Source organism: Bactrocera neohumeralis, chromosome 4, assembly GCF_024586455.1.
Source record: "Bactrocera neohumeralis isolate Rockhampton chromosome 4, APGP_CSIRO_Bneo_wtdbg2-racon-allhic-juicebox.fasta_v2, whole genome shotgun sequence".
NCBI lineage: Eukaryota > Metazoa > Arthropoda > Insecta > Diptera > Tephritidae > Bactrocera > Bactrocera neohumeralis.
In genome coordinates, this window is record NC_065921.1 from 23,775,236 (window position 1) to 23,800,074 (window position 24,839).

A 24,839-nucleotide genomic window follows, 5' to 3' on the forward strand; every position below is an offset into this window, starting at 1 on the left:
TCACAGTGCAGTATTGTTGCTTGTTTTTTAATACAAGTCCATACTGCTTCCGCATAACATAGAGCAGAGTTGAAAAAAACCTTTGCTTGCGCAGTGCCTAGGTGTTTAATGCAAATATTGCTGACGTTCTACAAGCCAGTGCGTCGCATATCAACTAAATAAAAACACATTTACATACGAGTACAAATGTATGTATATACAAAAAACTACAACAATTTCATTTTAATTAAATTCTATTTCCATATTCCTGTATTATGTCGCTCGATGTTTCTTATTATCAAAGGCTACAAAGTAGTTTTATTAATCTAATTTACACACATAACATACATACATACAAGCATATACAATTTATTAAACTATGCACTAGTTTCTGCTTTTTTGTTGTTGAGCCTTGTGTCAATGTTGGTAGTCTTTCAGTAAGTGACCTTGAAGATCTATTTGCTCACAACGCGTGGCTTTAATATTGTTTTTGTTGTGGAGAGGTGTGTACCAAAATATATACATAAATATATCTTAGTGTATATGTACAAGAGTTTTTATGTATGCTTATATATGTATGTATGTATTTATTTAACTTATTTATTTGTTTTGATCACGTTTGTGGTTTTGTTGGCATACGCTCTTGAAAAGGGGCTCGTTCTTTATGAATATATAAATCATATATAAACCTAGTACTTATTACATACATAAATATGGAGATTTTATAGTATCTTAATGTGACAGGTTACGGAATTTTTTCAGATATTCATGCTTTTTTAACTCAATATACATTTAGGCACGTACGCGTAAATTTTTAGCATAACAAAGTGAAATGGAAATATTTAAACACAGCTGACAGTAAACATTGTTATTTTTTTATTCATAATGTGTACATACATACATATGTGAATTAATGACGTACATATGTATAGAGATCAAGTGATACCGTTATCAGAAAGCTTGTTATTGATTTCGACCATGTCAGCCATATAAGCCATAAAATATTAATAGTTTCTGCACCAGGAGATCTTTTGCCTTCTGGTCAATAAGAACATCACCAAAAGGTGTTGTGAAATTTGTCTCAGTTCAGAGTTGTTGTCCTAAATTCTCATGTTGTTTCGAGTAATACATAGTTTTGGAGATACTGCCTTGAAAAGTTGCGCGCTCGAGGTCAGCTATATAGTCATTTAAAATTTTATACGCGTTTTTCTTGAAATTGTGTTTTCAAAGTCAGATGTCAATATTTCTCGCGAATTGCTCAACAGATCTTAATAAAATTTTACGCAGGTCTTTGAGATCTCCGTCATTTACAGTGTCTTAAATGATATTTAATGATATTTTTGTTCATTTACAACTATTTGTAAAAAAATATCAGGAAATTTACTCCAAAATTTGCACATTTTTAGAAAAATGCAATTTTTATCCTACTTTTTTGTGTTTACTTCGTGCAACACCTAGTTTATGGTCTTAACTAAAGTGTTTATTTTTACTTTTTACGTTTAATGATCCAGTAAGAAGTTCTGCTGTCAACGTGCAGGTACCTTTTTCCGAGGGACTGCCGGAAATGACGTCGTAATGGTCGACTTTTGAATGTTTTTATTTGAAAATTTCGTCATCTTTCTAGAATATGTATCTTGGGAATGATAAAATTTTTGAATAAAATATTTACTTTGAAAATATGGAAAAAAATATTGGAAATAGATCGTTTTCTGGTCGAGGAAACCCATGTAAACCTTAAAATCGTCATGTCTGATTTCTTAAGAGCCTTTTGTATAAGAATGCACTTACATCCACAGCGAAATCGTAAAGGAAAACATTATGTCTTTTGAGGCAGAAATTTACGGCGAAATAAAAATATGGCGAACTTAGAATGATTTTCAGTTGAAAAAAATTATCACGAAGTTAATAGATATACGTCTACAATCGCCCAACACGGCTCTCACTTGGACAACATAGAACGCCGATCGGTTATAGTACCTAAAACTATTATGTAGTGATCATAATTCGACAAATTTCTTGATTCCAACTCTTCGCAGCGATTACTCTAAGGCTAGGCATTCAAACGTGCCCTAAAATTAAGTGACTTGATGCGTCGTGTTCTCCGACTATCAGGACGTCATGAAACATATTATTACTGGTGATGAGTCTTGGATCTATGCTTACGATCCGGAAATAGACAATATATCGGTCGAATATCGTGGCAGAGGTAAGCCCAAGTGAAAAAACCAAGTCAAAGAAATACTATTTGAGTGTTATGCCTTTTTTATTTTTTCGTAAAAAGAGACCGGAGTTATGGGCTCTTGGTTTTTGCACCACGATAATGCACCGTCGCACACTGCATTGATTCGTCGTGAATTTTTCATCAAATTCAATATTGTTCCGTAACCATTGTTTATTTAGCTTTAGATTTAGCTCCGTGTGACTTCTAGCTTGTCAGCAAACTCAAACGACCGCTTCGGAGAAACCATTTTGAGTCAATTGAAGATATTAATTTTTATTGAAAAAATTCCAAATTTCAAATCGCTATGTTTAATCGTCTAATTGAGATAATCAAACTTTGTCGCAGAAATTTTTAAAGTTTGAAAAGTGAACTTTATGAATATGTGATGGTTATTTTTGAGAAACGAAAATTAGTTGGTGAAATTTTAGTTTGAATGAAAAAACGAAAATTCCTATGTAAAATGTATGGGAACCTAAAAAAAAAATAGCGACCCCTTAGAGTTAAGCTACAGCGCCTGGCTTGAGGGAGGATTTTTTGTTTGTCAATCACTAACATTTGAGAGGGTAAGAGTTGAAAAAAAATTTCAAAAATTTTTTTGAAGCACCGTAATAGGTATACATCACATAGCACGATGAAAGGAGAATAACTCTCGCCAAACTTTCTTACATTTGAGATCTGTTTCTCGCTAGCAGATTTTATAAGTACCCATTTTCGTAAACTAGGTCAATGAATTTCAATTGTTTGGCAAGCCAGTAGAGTTTTTTTCTTCTAAAATACCCTATTTCTAATGCAATGTATTTACTTTTAGTGCGTTGTATATTTTTCTAGAGTTCTACAATATACTTATTAATTTGAGTATATAGTTTTCCAGAGGTTCTCCAAATAATTTATTTTTTACCGAAGATCACCTGATGTAATCAAAATATTGTACTCTAAACAATTGCTTTTGGGAATAGACAAAATATTCTTAGTATTCCTTAAGTGGGAACAATGAGAAAACTGGTTCATCTTCGCTACGTCATTTGAAGTGATTACAAATGCAATCGTGTTTGCATTGCGAAATATTTTGCTCAATTACACAGTACAACAGCTAATCTGGGGGGTGAGAAACTCCAAGTCAGGGTGATGGTACTAGGTCAGTATAGTAAAGCCCTCAAAGGGTTTGGCGTTGTTTTTTATGACCTTTTAAATTTTTTCCTTATCTTGATGTTCTTTTGCTTAGTTGTAACATTTTGGCAAACCAACTGCCACATACGAACGCCAAACCCTTTGAGGGTTTTACTATACTGACCTAGTACCATCACCCTGACTTGGAATTTCTCACCCCTCAGACAATAATCCCAAAAATCTCACTATTGCAGTTTATAATTTTAATGATGTAATATACCTGATATTTTTGCTTCCATATTATACCACAATTCCTTATCAATAATAGAAATCGTAATTTCATATTTTATCAAGCTGGTTAGTACAAGTATGAGTAATCAAAATGATGGCAACACAAATTTCCCAACTTACCGTTTCTGTCATAATTGCTATAACTGCCATAAAAACTCTACATAAAGATTGTTGTCAAACAATGCGCAATTAATCAATTTATATGTAAAAGCAAAGGAGAAAAATAAAAAACTGTCAAGTTAGTTGTTAATTTTTTATTATTGTATGACAATTAAAATTTCTTGTGTTTCAAAATAATAAGAATATAAAAATTAGTTGAAGTATTCACATAAATATTTAGAAGGAATTGTGACGAGCAGCTCAAGGATATATAAAACAGAAGTTCACTTATTTTCGTGTGCATGCATTTCTTAAATAAGGTATTTTATATTATAAAAAAGTGTTCTACGAAAAATGTTAAGAAAAATAGTGAGAAATTGCTGAATATCTGTGATATTAATAACTGTTTACAATCAATTGAACTGCTTTGCTATTTAGTGGGGCTTGCAAATATTGAATTTTTCTATCGTCACTGAGACGAATTTCGGGTTCACTAAGTTAATAAAATACTTCGGTATATGAATCTTTTATGCTAGAGAGGATTTGTTTTAGAAGCAGCTACCAACCAAATCGTTGTTTTTACTAGCTTTCATAGCAGCTTTTGAATCTCTTCAGGTTGATATTCGTCCCAAATGCTGTAATTTTGCTTGTTTGCATACCCATAGAGCCATAAATGCGCCTAATCGCTGAACAAAATTTGGCTCGAAAACGTCGGATCTTCTTGGAACTTTTCAAAAGCCCATAGAGCAAAGCGATGTCGCTTGGGAAGGTCGAGCGACTTCAGAGCTTGCAGAAGCTGTATTTTGTTCGCTTTCAATTCAAGATCTCGCAATAAGATCGCCAAGTCGATGTGATCTATTCGGTCGAATAATGAATGCTGTGTCTCAAGATACGTCGGCCTAATGATAATGATAATGTTAACCATAAGTTGTTCAGGTGTAATTTTTTCCATAATGAAATGCAATACTTAACAAAAATAACATGACAGCTTGACACGATTTACGCGTGATCTGTCAAAAAAGGCTATTGGAGCACCTGTTAAATACATATGTAATTAAAGTTTATTACTTTTTTTCGTGAAAAACATAACAATATTGGTCCATGTTAAAAAAAATATTATTATTAATCGACTGTAATTAGCCGATCCAGACACCTCTCAATCAGATGAGTCCTGGTCCTGGTTAATTTTGGTACAACCCCAGCAATTTTGTAGAAATCTATATGGATCGTATTCCCTCTTTACCTACTTTCGAACATATTTACTCAATACTTCAGTTCTAAAATAAACCTAAACTGGAAAGTACAATGATAATACTATTTTCTGCTCATTATCGTTGCTGTTATTGTGATAGCGCTCATTCAAGTGTACTCTTTCTCACTTGCCACTGACGAATTTTGGGGTTACCAACAAGCAATGCTACTACTACTAAAAATGCTACCATTTTTGGTGTCTTTAGTATCTTATAAAATATATACTTGTATATCAGTATATTTGTATAGTGTATACTCTATACTGTACTCCAATGCACACTCCCGGCCGCTGCAAAGGCGTGAGTGCGCTGCATGTCTTACCGCTTATCTATCACATTGTTTCTTATTGCGCCCGCTCTCTAAGAAATCTTATCGCCTTTTCACGCATTTCTAGATAAGACGTTCATGAAATGCTGACAAAGCGACGTAGCATTTTCTGTAGTCTCTGAATGTCAGAAGTGCCGTTTTTAGCAAGCCGTACGTATATTTGTCCTAAACGTGTTTATTTAAATCGAATTAATTTAATAATAGTTAATACCTAAATTAAATAAAGGAGAAAGTGTGGTCAGTGCGAGTTCAAATTAAATAAGCAATTTCTCATTATTAAAAACTCGAAGAATTTATAGTGCTTGTATAACGTTTGTAACCCAAATTTACACTTATATTTGTTACAATGAATCATACTACATATGTAGCTACTGAGTTTGGATTTAACCTCACTTATTAACATATTATCGCACACGTAGTTATGGTGAAAAAAATAATGAAATAAACAAAACAAGAAGTGCATTTATGCGGAAACTAATCATAACTGAACATATGTTACAACATTTGTATATATATATACATGCATACATACCAATATCATTCACTATGGTTGTGGTCTTAACTAATAAAAAGTGATTTAAGTTATTTTTAACTAAAATATGTGGTTTTGGGTAGTTTTATAATTAGTGGCTAACATACTAAAAGAGTGGTTTGGACTACTGGAGAGAATTTCGAACAAAATAAATTATTAAATGTGGCATGAATCAGTAGGAGCATAAGAAGTTAGTGTACCTGAGAACATACCTACAAGTTGCGCCATATTTTATATCGGTTGTAAACTTTGATTAACTTTGACAATTCCGAACGGATTGAGATAGTTAGACGTGCGTTGGAAACACTACAATGAAACTAGCTAAGAATTGCTTAGTACCAAGAAACAATACGTTAACTGAAATCATCGTTTGTCGTCGAAAATATTGAGGAAGGAGAAGGAGAATCCATTTCGATTATGATGACTTATTTTTGTGGTTTTAATATTATATGAAAGCAAAGTGTATATCAGCAATATTCGGAACATTGAGAAGCTCACAGCAATTCGTATGAAAATCATAGCTATATCGCCCGATACAGTCGTAAAAAAGCTAAAAAAAAATAAAATTATAATTTAAAAATATAAATTATTCTAAATCAATTTCAATTATGAGTTTAGAACTATTTGAAAAAAAGACTTATGAAAGCACTCTAACTATAGACAGAATGTCATACTTACATACCTTTGTTTGCGATGATCGGAGATAAAATACAATTCTTATCAGGCCCACAAATCACCACGAGCCAATCCATTAAAACACAATAGTAATAACTAGAAAGTACAACAAAAAATCCGTTTTAAAGGGAATTTGCCAGGCGGCAGAATCAAAGTGTGATTCGTTTATTGCCAGGTAGAATAGAACACACCCGATTTTTATACCCTCAACAGAGAATACGAAGTTATCTATAAAGTATATACATTGTAACAAAAAAGGAAATATTTGATTATTCATCGATATTTTTTATGCCAACGATTTTTCCAGTCCTCGAAACACTTTTCATAAGCACTTTTTGAGATGGTCTTCAGCTCCTTCAGCGAATTTTGTTTTATCTCTTCGATCGACTGAAAACGGGTTCCATTCCGATGTTTGTTGACTTGTTTGCATGCCAACCGCATAAACTCATGTCTCGTCGGCAATTAAAATGCTCTCCATGAATGTGGGATCGGAATTCACACGATCAAGCATGTCCAAAGAGACCTGTTTACGGTACTCTTTCTAAAAAAAATTCAGCTTTATCGGGACGAGTCGAGCAAGAACGCATTTCATACCCAAATTATCCAACAAAATCATTCGAATGAACTCGCGAGAGATGTCGAACTTTCTTGTCATCTCTCCAACACTTGCCTGACGATTTTCAAGCATCATATCCTTCACTTTTTTAATATTTTCATCAGTTGAAGAGGGTGAAGGTCGTCTAGAAAGCGGCATTTTTTCAACGATCTCTCGACCGTTTTTGAAGGCTTTGTATCACTCGTATACTTCTGTTATTGACAAAACTGAATCACCGTAAGCCTTTTCCAACATTCTCAACGATTCCGCATACGAAATTTGGATCACTATAGCATAAAGCTGCCATTCAAACTGATCAATCAAAATCCTTGTGTCGAAAACTTTATATTTGATGGGATATCTTCACAAATTATTATCCAAGGCAATACTTGTATCTAAAGTCGAGTCACTATATCATATGACTGACCTAAAAACTGACCGATCAAACACAAGTCCTTGTACGGCAAAATTTTTTATTTGACAAGATATCTTAAAGAAATGTGGCATCAATTATGGTATTACCAAAAGAAGGCTAGAATCTCCGAACATAATTGTCATATCTGATAACTATAGTATCGAAAGAGCTGCTTTACGACCTGATCGATCAAAATTAAGATAAAGATGACTCTGCACCTGTATGCCATAATGCACCTTTGAAGGATATTATTTTCTAGGTTTTTTTTTAGAGTTTACTTTCAAAGTCTATTTCTTTGCTGAAAACAATTTTTTAATCGACTACCGCCAGCCCATTGACCATAAAAAGCTAATATAAGGTCAAGCAAGGATGAAACCGCTTAAAATATGACAAGATCTTAACTAGATCCAGAATTATAGAGATCCAACATATATAGAATGTCAACCAACCGTACTTGGCAACTTTTAACTCGTAAACCTGCATTTTATTGGATAAATATCAGGCGCACGGCACTCTTACACCGATGCTTAGGTACACATTTCGCAAATTAATAATTTATGATTATTGCTTATTCGAAGATCTAATAAAATTTGTACTCTCCATACGTGCAAACCACTCTTTTAACAAGGCCGAGTGAAATAAAATATTTAACTAACAAAGGAAGTCACTAAGTCCTAATGTAAAAAACACATACCCAACACAGGTGATGTTATTAACCAAATCAACCTAACACTAGCAGTAAATTACGGAGCAAAATTTTTGTTAAATCATATGTAAATTCTCTCCACAAACAGATACAAAAGACGATCGTGACAGAAAAAGATAAGAGAGGGAGAGAGAGTAAACAAAGAGCAACATTTTCGGAAACATTTCGCTATGCCGCTATTTTCAAAAAAGGGTCCCAAATTTGGTAGAACAGATACCGATCTATCTACAAATGCCGCTACCACTGCCACGGGGGGCAACACATCATACAACGACAACAATAACACAACGGCGAACGGTAAAGCGACCACTATGAATGGCAGCAGTAACGCAAATAACCGCAACGATGCATACATTCCCAAACCGCAACTAATATTCCACTGCCAACTGGCGCACGGCAGTCCAACTGGTTTGATAACCGGCTTTGCGAGCGTACGAGAGCTCTATAAAAAGATCGCCGAATGCTACGACATACCTGTCGAGGAGATACTTTTCTGCACTCTGAATTCACACAAAGTGGACATGACAAAACTACTGGGCGGTCAAATCGGACTGGATGACTTCATATTCGCGCATCGAAAGGGGCGACCGAAGGAGATTGAAATTGTAAAATCAGAGGATGCGCTCGGTTTAACCATAACCGATAATGGCGCGGGTTATGCATTCATTAAGCGCATTAAAGAGGGTTCGGTCATCGATCGCATCGAACACATTAGCGTCGGTGATCATATTGAGAAGTTGAATGATATTACTATGGTGGGTAAGCGACATTACGAAGTTGCGCGTCTGCTAAAGGATATACCAACCGGCACCACATTCACGTTGCGACTGGTGGAACCGATGAAGAGCGGCTTCCAGGGTATCGGTCCGCGCACACAATCGCGGGCGCCCTCTGGACGTGGCTACGGCAGTGGCAAGGAGACATTACGATTTAAGGCGAACGGTAATGTAGAGATCGAGGATAAATTCGATGAGTCAACGCAATCGGGCATTGAGGCGATCAATAATTTGTTAGAATCGTTTATGGGCATAAATGACACCGAATTGGCGACACAAATTTGGGATTTAGGTGCGAACAAGTCCAACTCAATGGACTTTGCGGAGGCTATCGACAATTCCGATTTGGAGTCATTCGGCTTTACCGACGATTTCATTATCGAACTGTGGGGTGCTGTAACGGATGCCAGACGTCGGAAAACGGCGAAGAACTAAAAGTGTGCCTACAATTTTGAAATAATTTTAAACTAGAGTACTCTCAGTAGACGAAACGACTTGGTGACGTTGAAGAGAGTAAACAGGAAAGTGGAAAGAGAGCGAGAGAGTAATGCTGTAAAACGATGTAAATGTCATGTTGAAGAAATATGCAAATTTAGCGAGTATTGTTTAAATGAAAATTACGGTATTTTTCACTATTTTGAAAGTCGGGTGGCATATCAATGTATTTATTTTAAAGTATGTATAATAAATGCGCTTTTTGTTTGTTATACCAACCTATGCTATTATTGATATTTTCCTAATATTAATGATAAATAAAATATGTATTTGAAAGGAGAATTAAAACAATCAATTTGTACGTAAGCTGTTTTTGCCAATTTATATATATTTACATATATATATATATACATATGTACGTGCGTAAATATATGTCTTTATTATATTATGTATTCGTTTAAATATACCAGCTAATTAATATATTATATGTATGTAGTCTATAAAAGCGCATATTTACAAAAAGAAATGTCGTTGCAGCGAAAAACTGTTTAAACGAAGTGTGTAAAAATACAAATAAAACAACAAAAGCAATATTTACATATATTAATGCATTTGCCTAAATCTTTTTATTTTCGCACAAATTTATTTGCAAATTTGTTGATATTTATTTGTTTTCACGGTTAAATCGTGCTGGTAAGTTTCTGCTTTTTTTGTATTTTTTTCCGTTTTTCCTTTCGTTCGTATACCACGTGCTAAGCGCACTTTAAACCCACATACTAAATATTAATTTTTGCTTAATTTTCAAAATTTTGTTTTTCTCTCACTTGCATAGAGACAGCAATTGCCTTGTTTTTTGGCTTCTAGCCAAATTTTCCGCAAAATTTCACTCGTAGGCGTTGGCATGGCCGGGCATTTCCTCACCAAGTTCAGTTCATTGATGCTCACAAATGTGCAATGTTTTCGCGTGACTAATTTATGTTAAATTTATGCGATGAATGGAAAAAATATATACTTTTTTCATTTAGCAGAAAAATTTTTACTGCGGAGAAATTCTTTTGCAAAGCACAATGACGGAGTCTATATGATTCTGCGCTAGACAAAAGTTAATAAAGAAATACCCGCAAGGTTAACCATGGATGTTTGAGAACTATTGTAAGGAATATGTATATTGTGACAAAAAAGTACCCGGAAATTGTAAATAAAACGCAAAATATTTAATTATTCAACAAAATTTATTTTGGTGTCTTCAAGTAATCCCTTATGCCAACAATTTTTCCAGTCCTCGAAACACTTTTCATAAGCACTTTTTGGGATGGCCTTCAGCACCTTCAGCGAATTTTGTTTTATCTCTTCAATCGACTGAAAACGGGTTCCAAGGAGCGGCAATTTTCAGTTTGGGGAACAAGAAAAAATCACTCGGAGCCAATTCTGGTGAATACAATGCTTGATCGTTGGTCTTAATTGCGTATTTGGCTTTAAATTCGGTCACAATGGTGATCCAGCTTTATTGGGACGAGTCGAGCAAGAACACGTTTCATACCCAAAATATCCACCAAAACTATTCAAACCGACTCGAAAGAGATGTCGAACTCTCTTGCCAACTCTTTAATACTTTTTTGACGATTTTCAAGCACCATATCCCTCAATTTTAAATTTTAATCAGTTGAAGTGGTCGAAAGTCGTCCTGCATGAGGCTTGACTTCAACGTTCCCTCGACCGTCTATGAAGGCTTTGTAGCACTCGTAGGCTTGTGTGTTTGATAAAACTAAATCACCAGAAGCCTTTTACCAAGTGTCTATACGTTTAAATATGTGTTCGGCAGTTTTTGAGATATCCAAATAAAATTTAGTACGTAAGTGCATTTCGTTATTCTATTAATCATTTTTCAGATCGGATAATTATATCACATATCTAGCACGCATCCGATTATTCAGATTTTTTAAACTTTAGTTTAAAAACCGCTGGTTCGAAACTGGTTTTTAGACCAATGGCCTCTTAGTTGTTCAGAATGGACGGTAAAACATTTCAGGCATACGCGATTTTATACAAAAAATGGACCCGCTCTAGTGTGTATACTATGTTCTATGAAATAGATTTCTGTGGATTTTTACCAATTAATTATTGAAAAAGTCCTACTTATTGATATAGTTCTACCGATCACAAAGGCGAATTTAGAAACATTCTATCACTTTATAGGTCATGGGCATGATTCCTGACTACTTATTTGAAGATGACTCCATAAATGTTTAATAAACAAGGAAAAACGTTCACTTAGGCTGCAACGAATCTATAATATGCTTCATAGGTGTATTTCTTTTAGAAATTTTATGTATATCTAAATGTAAAATAACGGTTTGTAACAGAGAAAAAGACCTTTGTAGGCAGCTACAGCGTCTACCAATAGGAATGAAGTGATTTTGGGAGCTCGTAGCGGCCATGTTTGTTTACGGACTTGTGTCAAATTCTGTCAGTGCGATCAGTAAGCTTTGTCATTTTATCTTGTCATATTTCACTTTGATACAACGCTAAAGGAGCTCCAAGACAACATTCAGCGCACTTAACCGAAATGCTTGTCATCGCAAAATTGCGTAAACGGGAACCGCACACAACGGAGCCGACACATTATTCAAATAATAAATGGCATAAAATCTGCGTAACAATAACATAGAGCCCAATTTGACCAAATTTGAAGGTTTTTTCTTCATTTTAACATCACGTCGTTCCTGTTGGTAAACCTTACATACTTGTACTATATGCTGTAGTGGTCCGTGTTCGGATATTATTGCGTTACCTTGGATAATAATCTATTAGAAATTTTGTGAATTTAAAAATTTCCATACTGGGACTTGATTTTGATCGATCAGTTTGTATTGCTGCAATATCGTATTGTGGTCCGATTTTAGGTTAGGGTTTTCGTGAACAGCTTGCATTTAAAATTACTCTCCTGTGTCTCTTCCTCTTGGACACTCTAACCGATTGTAGGCACAAACCGATCCCGAGCAACTTGATTTGCTGAAACAAGGTACTGTAGAGTTCGCTCATTCACTCTCCATTTGTACTTTAGTCTGATTTGTTATAAGGTATTTACTGGATACCGACTTCTCTATCGAGATGGCGTCTAAGTAACGCATTTTTTACACTAACTCCCCGCGGGTTTTAAGATCAACCAGACTAAGGAGATTACTATACGAAAACTAAGGGAGCGTATGCATCGACGGCATTCATTTTTAGTACTGAAAAACACTTTATTAGACGTTACGTTCCGACTCCATTTTATGAATACATATATCTCACATTTGGCCGATAACCCGAGTTCATGTTATCGGTAGGGAGAGAAAAGTTTCGCTTGGTGAAACGACCATAGGTAAGGTCTGCACAAGAGATACCGAGATCCGTTATACATACATATGTACACATGCGTCATATGTTTAGATAATAATCCTGCCTAAGAAGGTACATAGTTTTATATTAATTTTCACAAATATTTTTTTTTTGTATTCTCCTCCTAAAATACTGCTGAAACTTCATACATTTTTACGAAGTAGTTGGCCCAGGAGAAATCCACTGTCTCCATTATCCCTTGGCCTCTGGTGTATACCAGTGCCTCCATGTTTCGTCGACAGTCTCGAAGGGTCACAGAATCTCCCTCAGATTGCCGTAAGACAGTGTCAAAGTAACCTTACAGATGAAATGGTCTCAGGGTTATAATTGTTTTCCCGTACACTCGGGCAACATGATCAATTGTCATGCAGGTGATGAAGCACGGCGTCTTTTGAGGTACCCATTGTTCAGTGCACGTTCAAAGGGTGGTCACATACATTTGTCTCGTTATCCTTCGTGATAGCTGTTTCGGAACATCTAAGTGTGACTTATTAAAAACCAATTTATTGCCGGTGATCTGCTAAGGAGAAGACTCTCAAAGCGTTCTTTGATTCCATTGCACGATTTCATTTCCAAAGACATACATACATACATACATACATATATCTAATCACCGTCCGATATTGCTCAATTTCCAAATCTATTGAAATTATGACAGTAGCCCTATAAAAAATGAGGTTGAGTACTTATCGGACTTTCCACGTAAGTACTCATTGGAACCAAACGTTAATGTAAATTCAAGTATCGACCCAGTACCCTAAAATAAGTTCTTTTTAACAGCTTGAAATTTGAATGCCTATGGAGAAAAAAATTTCTTCCGCACTCCCAACTGAGAAGTGGGGCCGTTCGGATCTATATGATTTGTCACTTTGTACGATTAGTCGATTTACAATTACAAAAAGGGGATTAACAAATATTTATGCGATGTTTCTAATCATCGCCTTCCTTATCTTATTATAAACCTTTACATGCATGTTGATACTTATACTCGTCGGCGCTTAGAGAATCATCCCACATAGTTTTTTTTTTGTATTCCCTATTACGTATTTCGCAGTGACAACAAAAAGTAGGAAATAAAAAAATTGTGGGACCTAAAATAAGAGAACATGGTTTTACAAAACTCTTTAAAATTTACTGAGCATTTAACGTACGTGATCGATCGGTTCTCAGAGCATGAGCTGCTCAATAGCAAAAGCTTTCGTACCTGCACTCTTTAAGGTTTTTTGCGCTAAATATTACGATAGTTTTCACTTCCGCTGACTCCCTTCCAAGTTGTGTGTCTTTCATTTTTTACGGCTATTTGTTTGTCCCCCCCGAAACAAGCCTCCCCGCAGAGACAAAGCATGCCCCAACTTAAGCGTTCTCAAAACACTCTCACATGGCAGATAAGTAGTTATGTATGCATGAGTTAATTTGATTATCGTTCTCCCTGCCGAGGTGGTGTGCTTGCTTGGCTAGCTGTCAGCGGTTTCGCTCGTCGCCTGCCAGATTATATGACTCGACGTTGCTAGACGCAAGCTTCAGTCTAGAAATCGCACTTGTCGGAGCAACTACAAGAAAGAGAAAGGCCTACAAGGCGGAAAATAAAAAATTTATTGGAAAAAAGTATACAGAAGAAAACAATAACATTTCAGAAACTTAGTAGAACGGAAATCATGAAATTGTGAAATCAATGTTTCAGCAAAGCAAAGGAAATCAATTTTAAGAATCTTTGTAGTGAAATAACTGAAAGAGCAAAGGTCTAAAGTGTCTAGTAAAAGCAAAATATAAGTGAATTTGATGTGTGTGCAAGACAAGACGGCAATGCTTGCTAAAGTTGTCTAAATTAATTATTACTCTGGTGCAATAAGAATATCTAAACTTGTGAACTAAATAAAATAAGACAAAGTGTAGAAAATAAAAAAACGCAAAGGAACAAGAAGCGAAAGTCAAAATAATCAAGCAAAAAAGGTAAACCACCGTTAATAGATAAAATTGTGTTAAAAAGCGCTTTCATGAGTTCAAGTTCCATATTGCATGGACTCTGTTAAGAACAAAGGAAGTTTAGTTGTATACAGAAAACACCAAGAAAATAAAAAAAGAAACCGCCTTTCAAAGCATATTGGCAGACAAAATTTGTGGAGGCGTGCAAGACATCTCCCGATGGAAGTGACCAGAACAGACTGTGCTGGGCATACGAGAAATAACCTAGTGTCTGCCCAGGCGCAATGTACGCTGCTCGTGCTGCTTACGTTTTATTAGCGTTCACTTATTATTATTATTATTACTTTTTTTTGTTTGCCTATACTTTGTGCCTTATACTTGATCTGGCATACGACTCAGCGCCAAATGGACTTTGATACTGATTGAACGGCTTGCTAGATGGTCGTTAGTGTTATTTAGTGATATGCATTATTTGTTTATTTGTGCTGGCAAATTGAAGGTTCGCCTGGTGCAAACTGCCATAGAAACAAATTAGCATATAAACATATCTGTTCTCTCTCGCATTTCTCCTGTATTCACCTTTGGTTACCAAAAGCAGCAAAAACCATGCATGTCTAATCTAAAAATCCCGGATCACCTTCGAGGGTCATTCATTTAAGCAAAGAAACAAACAACATAACGTGCTGTTTATTAACTTTTGTATTTTATTTTGTGTAGTTTTTCGTTAGTTCTGTTGTCGCCTCTCTCTCATCGCTCAATATATGTACATATGTATGTATGTAATTCGTTGTCATTTTGAAGTCTTCACTTGCGGACTGGTTAGTGCGGCTTTAGCGGGGGCAGAAGCTTGGCTTGTATGCTAAGGCATACTCACATAATACAGACTCGTATGTTTGTATGTATGTGTGCCTGTTTGAGCAAACGCTTAGCAACAACAATGTTACAATTTTCTTTTTATAGGCTTTGACTCTCTGTGTATTGTTCATTAGCGGCATTTTGTACGTTACGAAACAGATGATTCGGCGGGAAGCAATAAAATTTGTGTGCACACACTTACATACATACCTGTAGATGCAGAAATACATAGCATACTTGTACATGTACTTATATATATTTTTGGTACTCTTATAGCGTTTTTGAAAATTAAATATATTGAAATTAAATGAAATTAATAAAAAAAAATAATGAAAGAGCTAAGAAAATTAAAATTTTATAGAAAAAATTAATAAAATCCACAAAACAAAATTTTTTTAAAGTAAATTTAAAAAAAAAATTTTTTTTATGTAAAAAATCCAAAAAAATGTATACATTAAATAAAAAAACCACGAAATGTTTGATGCAAAAAATTAAAAAAGAAAAAAAAATTCGGGTTTAAACTTTTTATTGCATTATAATCAGAAACGTAACTGTTAAAAATACATGTACATATCTATGTATGTACATACTACATATAATACATATGTATGTATGCGTTTCTGGCGTACATACATATGTATGTATATAATAAAGTGGCATTTTTGAAAATTAAATCGAAAATACAATAAAAAAATAAAATGTTAATGAAAGAATTAAAAAAATTAAAATTTCATGAAAATAATTAATAAAATGCTATAAATTAAATTAAAAATAATTTTTTTTTTTGATGCAAAAAAATTAAAAATTTTAAAGTTTAAACTTTTCACTGGTTTTTATTTGGAAATGTAACTGTTAAAAATCATTCAAAAAACTTTTGAACTGCGCATAAATAAACTATTTGACCAAGAGCGCCGTTTTCCAATATAAATAATAAAAAAAAATATTAATCCAGAAATATTTTTATTTGGAAATGTAACTGTTAAAAATCATTCAAAAAACTTTTGAACTGCGCATAAATAAACTATTTGACCAAGAGCGCCGTTTTCCAATATAAATAATTAAAAAAAATATTAATCCAGAAATATAAATCTTTTAATATTATGTCTCTTTGAGCATAAACAAGATGACATTAAAGTTTAATAATTTCCTTAAGAATTATTTTGAAAAAAAAAAAAATTATTTTTGACAAAAAAACTTTAAAAAAATCATACATTTTTCAAAAAAAAAAATAAACTTTTTATGATATTTTTTTGAAAAATAAAAATAGTTTTTCATGATTTTTAGAAACGTTAAAAATCATAAAAACATAAAAATAATTAATTTATAATAATGCGTAATTTACTTAATATTATTTTGAAAAAAATTAAAATTTATAAAAAAAAAAAATTTTTTTAATGATTTTTAATTTAGAAATTATTTAAAAATCATAAAAATAATTAATTTATAATAATTTTACTAATACATGTATTTTATTTATTAATTTATACATACATATATTGAAATTGACAACAACAAACCAAGGTTATTTTTAACAAATTTATTATCTATTATTTTATTTATTTTTTTCAAAAATATACAGCTTTTGTAAGAAAGCAAGTAACAAAATAAACACAATCATATTCTAATTAGATTATCAAAAGTACACAAACAAATAAATTAATATATTCAAATCAGCGAAAATTTCACATTAAAGGAAATTAGCTATTTCACATTAACATAACTGTATATTTTTTCACACTTTATAATAACAAATATTATAAATTATTAATTTTAAAGAGTATTTGTCTTTCCCTGCCTCAGGCGGTATCCGCGAAAAAATTAAAAAAATAACAAAAAAAAAATTGATAATTATGCCTAGGCACATGCTTACATACAACTTCATACACATACATATGTACATACATATGGACATATATATTTTTTTACATCTGCTCTTTTTCATTTAATTCGACATGCGAAATAATTCCGCATTCAATTTTGCCGGTTTTAGCTGTCGGTGGAGCGGTGAAAGTTGCCTCAAACCGATACAGATGGCGTGATTTGTTCATATACCATACAAAAAACGGAGAGAGACCGAAATCACACCATAAAGTCTTGTACTACAGGCGATAAGAGGGCGGTGCGTTGGGTTAACGCAATTACAAACAGTGCATAACACACTACACGCATCGTGCGATTTAAGCCATGTTCGGTGTGTACATTACAAGCGTGTGGTACCTTACTGCGGTTAATGAAATCGAGCTTGCCGAAAGACAAAGGTTGGGAAAACAAAGAAGTTGTGAATGTCATTAAGAATACCGCATATTTAACCGAAATTCAGTGCTTTAAATGTTGTTTGTAGAAAAGGTTAAAAAGAAAATATGCAAAGGAGCTCGAAAAATAAATATTTTGTATGTATAGGGTGCTTTTCTAGAGGTTTAAGATTTTCATTTCAAACAAAAGTGATGAGAAATAAAAATATTTTGATTTTGTTGGCTCGAAAATTGTATGACATGTAAGGATCAAATAGAAAACGTTAAAAAGAAACTCGAAAAAAATTTAAAGGTAAACAAAATACTAAAAAATATGTGAAATCTACAATATCTTGCTTTTATTAGTTCGCAAGTTTTATGATATGAATGAATTGAATAAAACTGAACTGTGATCTGGCTTGTGAATTATTTCCCTGTACCGCTTATAAATCTAAAATAACGATCTGAACTATGTATGTATGGAATGTAAATGTTAAAAACATGTGCTTTTCCTGACAGCTACTTATGTATTTAAGAATCTAAAATAAGACCCTGTATTTGTTAGCTATTTTTTTTAAGGCTTACAAAAGATCATTACATAACACGAAACACCAGAAGAAACATTCAGTATAATTACCTTTGACCGTACTACTCATTAAACAGTTATCTTTGAGCAGCAAAAAATGTATAAATTTGTACATTGAACCTTTTCGGTAAATATACACCAAAAATATATACATGTACATGTATTTATGTATATATATCAGTTATGTTACATAACTATAGTATAGCGCTACAAATAAAGATATGAGTATGTAGATAGTAAAAAAACTGTTAACCTCTTAACGATATGCCGAATTGAAATCAATTAAACGGTCAAAAATTTGTTACTCATGGTTTATGAACTCAATTTCAGAGCTCGTAATAGCTGGAAATGTCATTATTGGCGAGTTATTTAAGAAGTTACGAAGAAGAAGTGATTTACAAATGCTAAATAAACATTCTTCTTGTTGTTGTTGTTGTAGCGACAGAGTTCTACCGAAGTGACAGTCCTTGGCCCGATAAAAATCCGGGTCCGTTCCGGTACCGTAGACCCGACTGTCGTGTCTTCTTTATTGGAGTAGACACCGCTTACGCGGTTAGAGCCGAGTTTATGACAGCGAAATGCTGTTTTCTTCTTTTCTTTGAGCGTGTTTTTTACATAGCGGGTCCCAAGCCTAGCGCACTACCCTGGGAAGGGATCTCACTTTAGCTCGCCTTCAAACAGATGTTTTTTGGCTACCCAAAGGATACTTGGTCTAAGACCGGAAGTGGTGAGGTACTTGAGTCATATATAAAAGAATCATTTCTAGCCATTTCCATGTGAATGGCGTTCATAGAACTTTCCTCACTTGCGTGAACTTCTACACATGGATCCATCATCATAAATAAACGTTCAGTGAATTTAATTATAGTAATAGTTAGTAGTAATGATTGTTTGATCTTCTAAAATGAAGTTAAATTGATTTGAAAAAATAATAATAATAATTTTTTATTTTATATTTTCCTCAACATTTAAGCAAAATTATAGCATATGATTCAAATTTCAAAAAACGGTTAAACCTAACTACGGTATAGTCGATCACGCCATTTAGTCATACGTTGTTAGTTTTCGCGGTAAAGAAGAAAATATTGTAAGGGTAGTTAAAAACATACATACATGTACTTAGTCATTTAAGTATTTGTATTTTTATAACAATATTTGAGTACATACATATGTACGTAAATACATATATTGTACATTGTGCAATGAGTGGTATGACTATAGCCAATTTGCTAGTAAAATTTTATTAGGAAATTATATCATGCTCTACAATTCTGCATACATATTTATCTCGATATATAACACAAATTGTTTTTTTACACTCAATAAATACCTTAATTTGCACTTTGAAATTATTTTACGGCTTCGAACAAAAACTCTTCAAATATAGTATTGTTTAATGGACTTTAATACTACCTCATTGTATAAGACCCAATTGAATGTAGCGAAGCGAAACATTTTGCAAGAATTTGGTAGTAGCCTGCAACTATGTATCCATAAACGTATGTATATATGTATGTGTATATGTAGGTAGTTTTAACAGCTCCTAGTTGAGTAATTTGTCGCTTTTATTAATGTAGACATACAACCATGAAAATGAGTCAGCAGAATTTACAAGCTAGCATGTGATATTGCTTTGAAGACTGGCTGATAAAAATGGCAGCTGCAAAATAATTTTAAGTTAAGGAGGGAAGTACCGCTAGAGGCCGAAGAAAAGTAATTTTTCGCCATTTCTTTTTAGGGAAATGAAAACGGCGCGCATAAAATTGATAATTGATAAGATTGAAAAACACACTTTTAACATGATGAGAAATTTTAGTAAAAGAGTGATCCATTTCGAGCTATTCATTTTTATGAAGGAAAAACACAGAAATTTAAATTTTATAGGGTATATTTATAATCATTCGAAAAACATTTTTTGAAGATTATTTCTTTCAAATGTTGGCCGCGCCTATGTCTCTGTTGGAGCATTCATTGAGTCCAATTTTCGTTGACTCGTTCGAGCATTTCGACTGGTAACTGGCGAAATACACTCGTGATATTTTGCTCCTAGGTCTGAAGCAAAGCGGGATTGCCCGCATAGACTTTAGACTTTATGTACCCCACAGGAAAAAGTTTAACGGTGTGATAACACACGATCTTGGTGGCCAAACGACCGACCCAAAACGTGGAAATATCTGCTCACTGAAATGCTCTCTCAATAAATCCATTGATTGATGCGATGTGTGGGAAGTGGCGCCGTCTTGTTGAAACCAAATATCGCCGAGATCACGAGCTTCAATTTCAGCCATCAAATAGTCGGTTATCATGGTTACCATGACGGTTTACGTTCTCACCGGCATCATTTCTTAAAAAATATGGACCGATCATTCCACCAGCCCACAAACCACATCAAACCGTTGTTTTTTCTGGAAGAAATGGTAGCTTTTCAATTTCTTCAGGTTGCTCTTAGTCCCAAATGCGACATCGCTGCACAAAATTTGACTCGAAAACATCGGATCTTCTTGAAACTTTTCAAGAGCTCATAAAGCGAAGCGATGTCGCTTGGGAAGGTTGAGCAGCTTCAGTTTCTTGCACATAAAATGCGTCAAACGTCGAGATTTTAAATTCAAAGCGTACAAAATACAGCTTGTGCAAGAAACTGAAGCTGCTCAACCTTCCCAAGCGACATCGCTTCGTCAGTCCGAGTTGCTGCGAACGATTATGTTAACCATAAGTTGACCGAAGCATGCGTTCTTGACAAAAGAATTGAATTTTATCCTATTTTTGTTTAAATAATTAATATACATACATATACCCAACAAATATACATATGCATTCAGGGACAAGTGTTTACACAAATGAAATATTTGCATTGCTTTCGATTTCCCACAAAAAACAATCTCTCGATAATCCTGACGTCAACAGTGGATATTTTAGAAACGCAGTACCCTTGGAAAATTAGCATTATAAATAAATATTTCTATAGCGACATATACATACGTACAACGTACATGCATACGTATAACAACAATAGTTAACTTAAAAGAGAAAGCACGCAATAAACCTATTTTCTGTGAATTACAGTAAAACACGAGGGTTTGCAAATACAATTGGATTCCTCACTCACATATGTACATACACATGTCAAATATTTTTGTAAACATATACATATGTGATATTTACTTATCGACAGCTCGAACTTATCATCAGTAGTATTTTATTAACCACAAGGTGCTATAATTTGATAATGCCTAATCTTTAGTAGCTCTTCAGTTTATCACGCGCCTACAAAACAAATCCATTCACACACATAACCACATACAAGTGCGCGCTGCATGCCAAATTGATCAAAACAAGAAATGGAAAACAAATAAAAATTCAAAATAGTTTCAGCTTAATTAATGCCATAATTTAAATTATCAAATAAGAAGTGGAGGACCGGAAATCACAAGTGATAAATATTATATTACATTTGCGAAGCTAACTTCTTTATCTTTATCCGCCTGCCTTTGCTGTTGCTATCAAACAACAGCTGACTTTTATTTACCAACTCGACATATTCCCAGGTTGCTAGAAGCATGAATCATCGACATCTTTCATATGCAACGTTATACACTAAAAAGCCTTGGGAGTTTCATTTCAACACACGCACACACACACACATGTAAACATATAACTGTACTATAATAACTAGACGATTGTGTAATATTGCTGAGTGACGTGTTTATTTGCTTAGTAACTGGTAAGTTTACCGACCCAAAATGCACTTTAAGCCATATCACCTGTTTCGCTCGCGAACTAGCGAGCGTTGAAAAATGAGCCAAAGCTTCTATGAGTTTGCAGGTGTACATATGTACATGTATGTATATACTATATGTGAATTTATAAAACAAGTCGCTACCTTGGTTACACTTTGAGGTTGTTTAACTTCTTGTTATTGAGCTGCAACAACAATTATTTATTTTTAAACATGTTTGCTGTATGTATGTATGTATGTATATTTAACCGCTGAATCGGCGATGCCTTGAAGGGGTTTCAAGCAGCTGTGAATGAGAATCTATTTTACGATGCGTGCTTTGCTTTCGTAGAATTATAGCTACATAGGTATAATATTTTTCATAAAAGGTGATCCTCTTAGAAGTTGCCTACTTTTTTAAATAAACAACGCAGAAACTTCAAATTTAATGTTATTTAATGTGCATTTGATTTTGAAGATCATATATTTCAAATGTTGGTCGCAGATACGTCTCAGATGGTCCATCCGTTGAGTCCAATTTTTGATGACTCGTTCGAGCATTTCGACTGGTAACTGGCTAATGACACGCTCCAAGACCTGAATCGAAGCGGGATTGTCCGCATAGACTTTTAGATACCCCCACAGGAAAAAGTCTAAAGGTGGATAACACACGAACTTGGTGACCAATCAACCGACCCAAAACGTGAAATTATCTGCTCATCGAAGTGTTCTTTCAATAAATTCATTGATTGATGCGATGTGTGGGAAGTGGCGTAGTCTTGTAGAAACCAAATGTTGCCGAGATCACGAGCTTCAATTTCACGCATCAAATCGTCGGTTATCACGATGCGATTACGGTCGCCATTCACGTTTTCACCCGCATATGTCCTCATTCTTTTTGAAGAAATATGGACCGATGATTCCATTGGCCTACAAACCACACCGAACCACCACAGCATGAAAACCCCACCATAAAATCTGGCTGTTGTTTTTTTCCCAAAAAAAGGCCTTTTATACCCATCCAATAGTGGTGCTAGTTTGCACTTCTTTATAATCTGAATGAAAAATTTGCGGTCTGCTCTTGCAAGATTTGAATGTCCTGGCATTTTTCAGTAATTTTTGTAAATTGTGATGATTTAATCTGGAGAACATCGGGTCTTCTTGGAACTTTTCAAGAGATTTTTCCCATAAAGCGAACCTTTTTTCAAATATCAAAGAGCGCCAAAAAAAGTTTTTCAGACCTTTTTCCGGTTACCTTTTAACTGTATTTCAAGATCTAATTAGTAAAAATATTTATTTGGTAATAGTTTGTACATGTTTAGAAAAATTTTATCTTATCTAGTTTTCATTTGCAGAATTCAATTTGAAAGTTGTTTAGAAAAATTAAAAATATGTCTTCTACTGAATATATCGAAATAGAGTTTTAGCATCATTATTAACTTTATTTCTAAACAAGACTAAAAGCCAATAATTTGAATTCTTAACATAACATTTCGACATACAAACATATACACGGTATATATTTATGTATATGGTACAGGTAACATGCGTACACCTATTTCTGTGCATACAAAATTGAAAAACCGGATTTTGTCTTCTTTCAATAAAACTATCGCAACTTTGAACTCGAGGTCAACATCTTTTATGAAATGATCAATATTTTTTTTATTTCAGTTTGAAATATACCGTTACTTTTTGGTAAAAATATTATCATACTTTAATATGTACATTTAGCAACTTTTAACTGGTGAGCTCAAGCATAAGCTGTTTTAAGGGGTTATATACAGTTAAAACGCCGAAAAAAGCGACTTTTCCAGATTTTTTTCTGAGAAAACTTTTAAATTTATTGATCCAAAAATGTTTACACATATTATGGTATCTATTAACTGTATTTTAATTTAAAATCAACAATATTATGCAGGTGAATTTAGCATAAGATTAGCTCTCACGAATTTAAACCAGCTGTTTGCTCGATTCATCATTTGCCATGATCTGAAGTTTTAAGGACACTTTTAAGAATTTTTTTATAACTAATTCCAGCATAACAAATTAAGGTTACCATAAATCGTATTTATCCCTTCTTCCCTGAGGTCAGCGATACTTACAAACTTGGTACTATGTACTACATATAGCACTTAAAAGCAGTTGCTATTTATTTTTTTACTACAAAGTAATTAATTTCATAATTATTTCATTTACCATTAAATACTAATTTTCTAATTTCCATGACAAAGTCACCATATATAGGGCCTCATTTGTGAAAATGTATCATCTCTTTACAAACACTCACACGTCAGCAAACAATTAATAAAAATAAAACGCTAAATCATGCAAGAGATGTGGCAGTTGGAGCTAATTTAAAAAAAATTGAAAATATTTTTATTTATGGTGACAATAAATCAAAATTCTTTGTTAAATCAGCTGATTTCTACCGAGTACAAGCACAAGTTCTTATCGCAAAAAACACAAAGACACACATACATGTATATAAGTCGTATATTTTTAATTATTTTAATAAAGATGTATAAGTAAATACCTACATATGCCGCAGCACTTTGTATTATAATATCACGCCTGCTCTTATCATTATAGCATAACTATATTATATGGTATGTCTATATATATGTATGTACATATGTGCTTATTTATTTATACTGTTTATTATAGTAAACAATGATAGATTAAAAATAAGTAGCTTACAAAAAATTCCAATTAGGCTTTTTCCAGAGGCTACCAATA

The 24,839-nt window shown here is 33.6% G+C and overlaps 1 protein-coding gene across 9 annotated transcripts in view; it reads left to right on the top strand.

Annotated features, from left to right (window-relative positions):
* The window catches only part of LOC126757500 (PDZ domain-containing protein GIPC3-like), a 70,889-nt gene that overhangs the window by 27,650 nt on the left and 18,400 nt on the right, over positions 1 to 24,839 (top strand). For 4 of the 9 annotated variants that reach the window (XM_050471448.1, XM_050471446.1, XM_050471449.1 and 1 more), the window contains exon 1: positions 14,300 to 14,740. The exons of 1 other annotated variant lie outside the window; for it this stretch is intronic. Coding sequence is in view for 4 of the 8 variants with exons in the window: in XM_050471452.1 (XP_050327409.1) it covers positions 8,369 to 9,409 (1,041 nt within the window). In the remaining 4 variants the exon portion in view is untranslated. Of the gene's footprint in view, positions 1 to 3,942; positions 4,018 to 5,334; positions 5,426 to 5,463; positions 5,513 to 8,286; positions 10,021 to 14,299; positions 14,741 to 24,839 lie in introns of those variants that run through there. 4 more of the 9 variants (XM_050471454.1, XM_050471453.1, XM_050471455.1 and 1 more) reach the window with 4 other exon arrangements.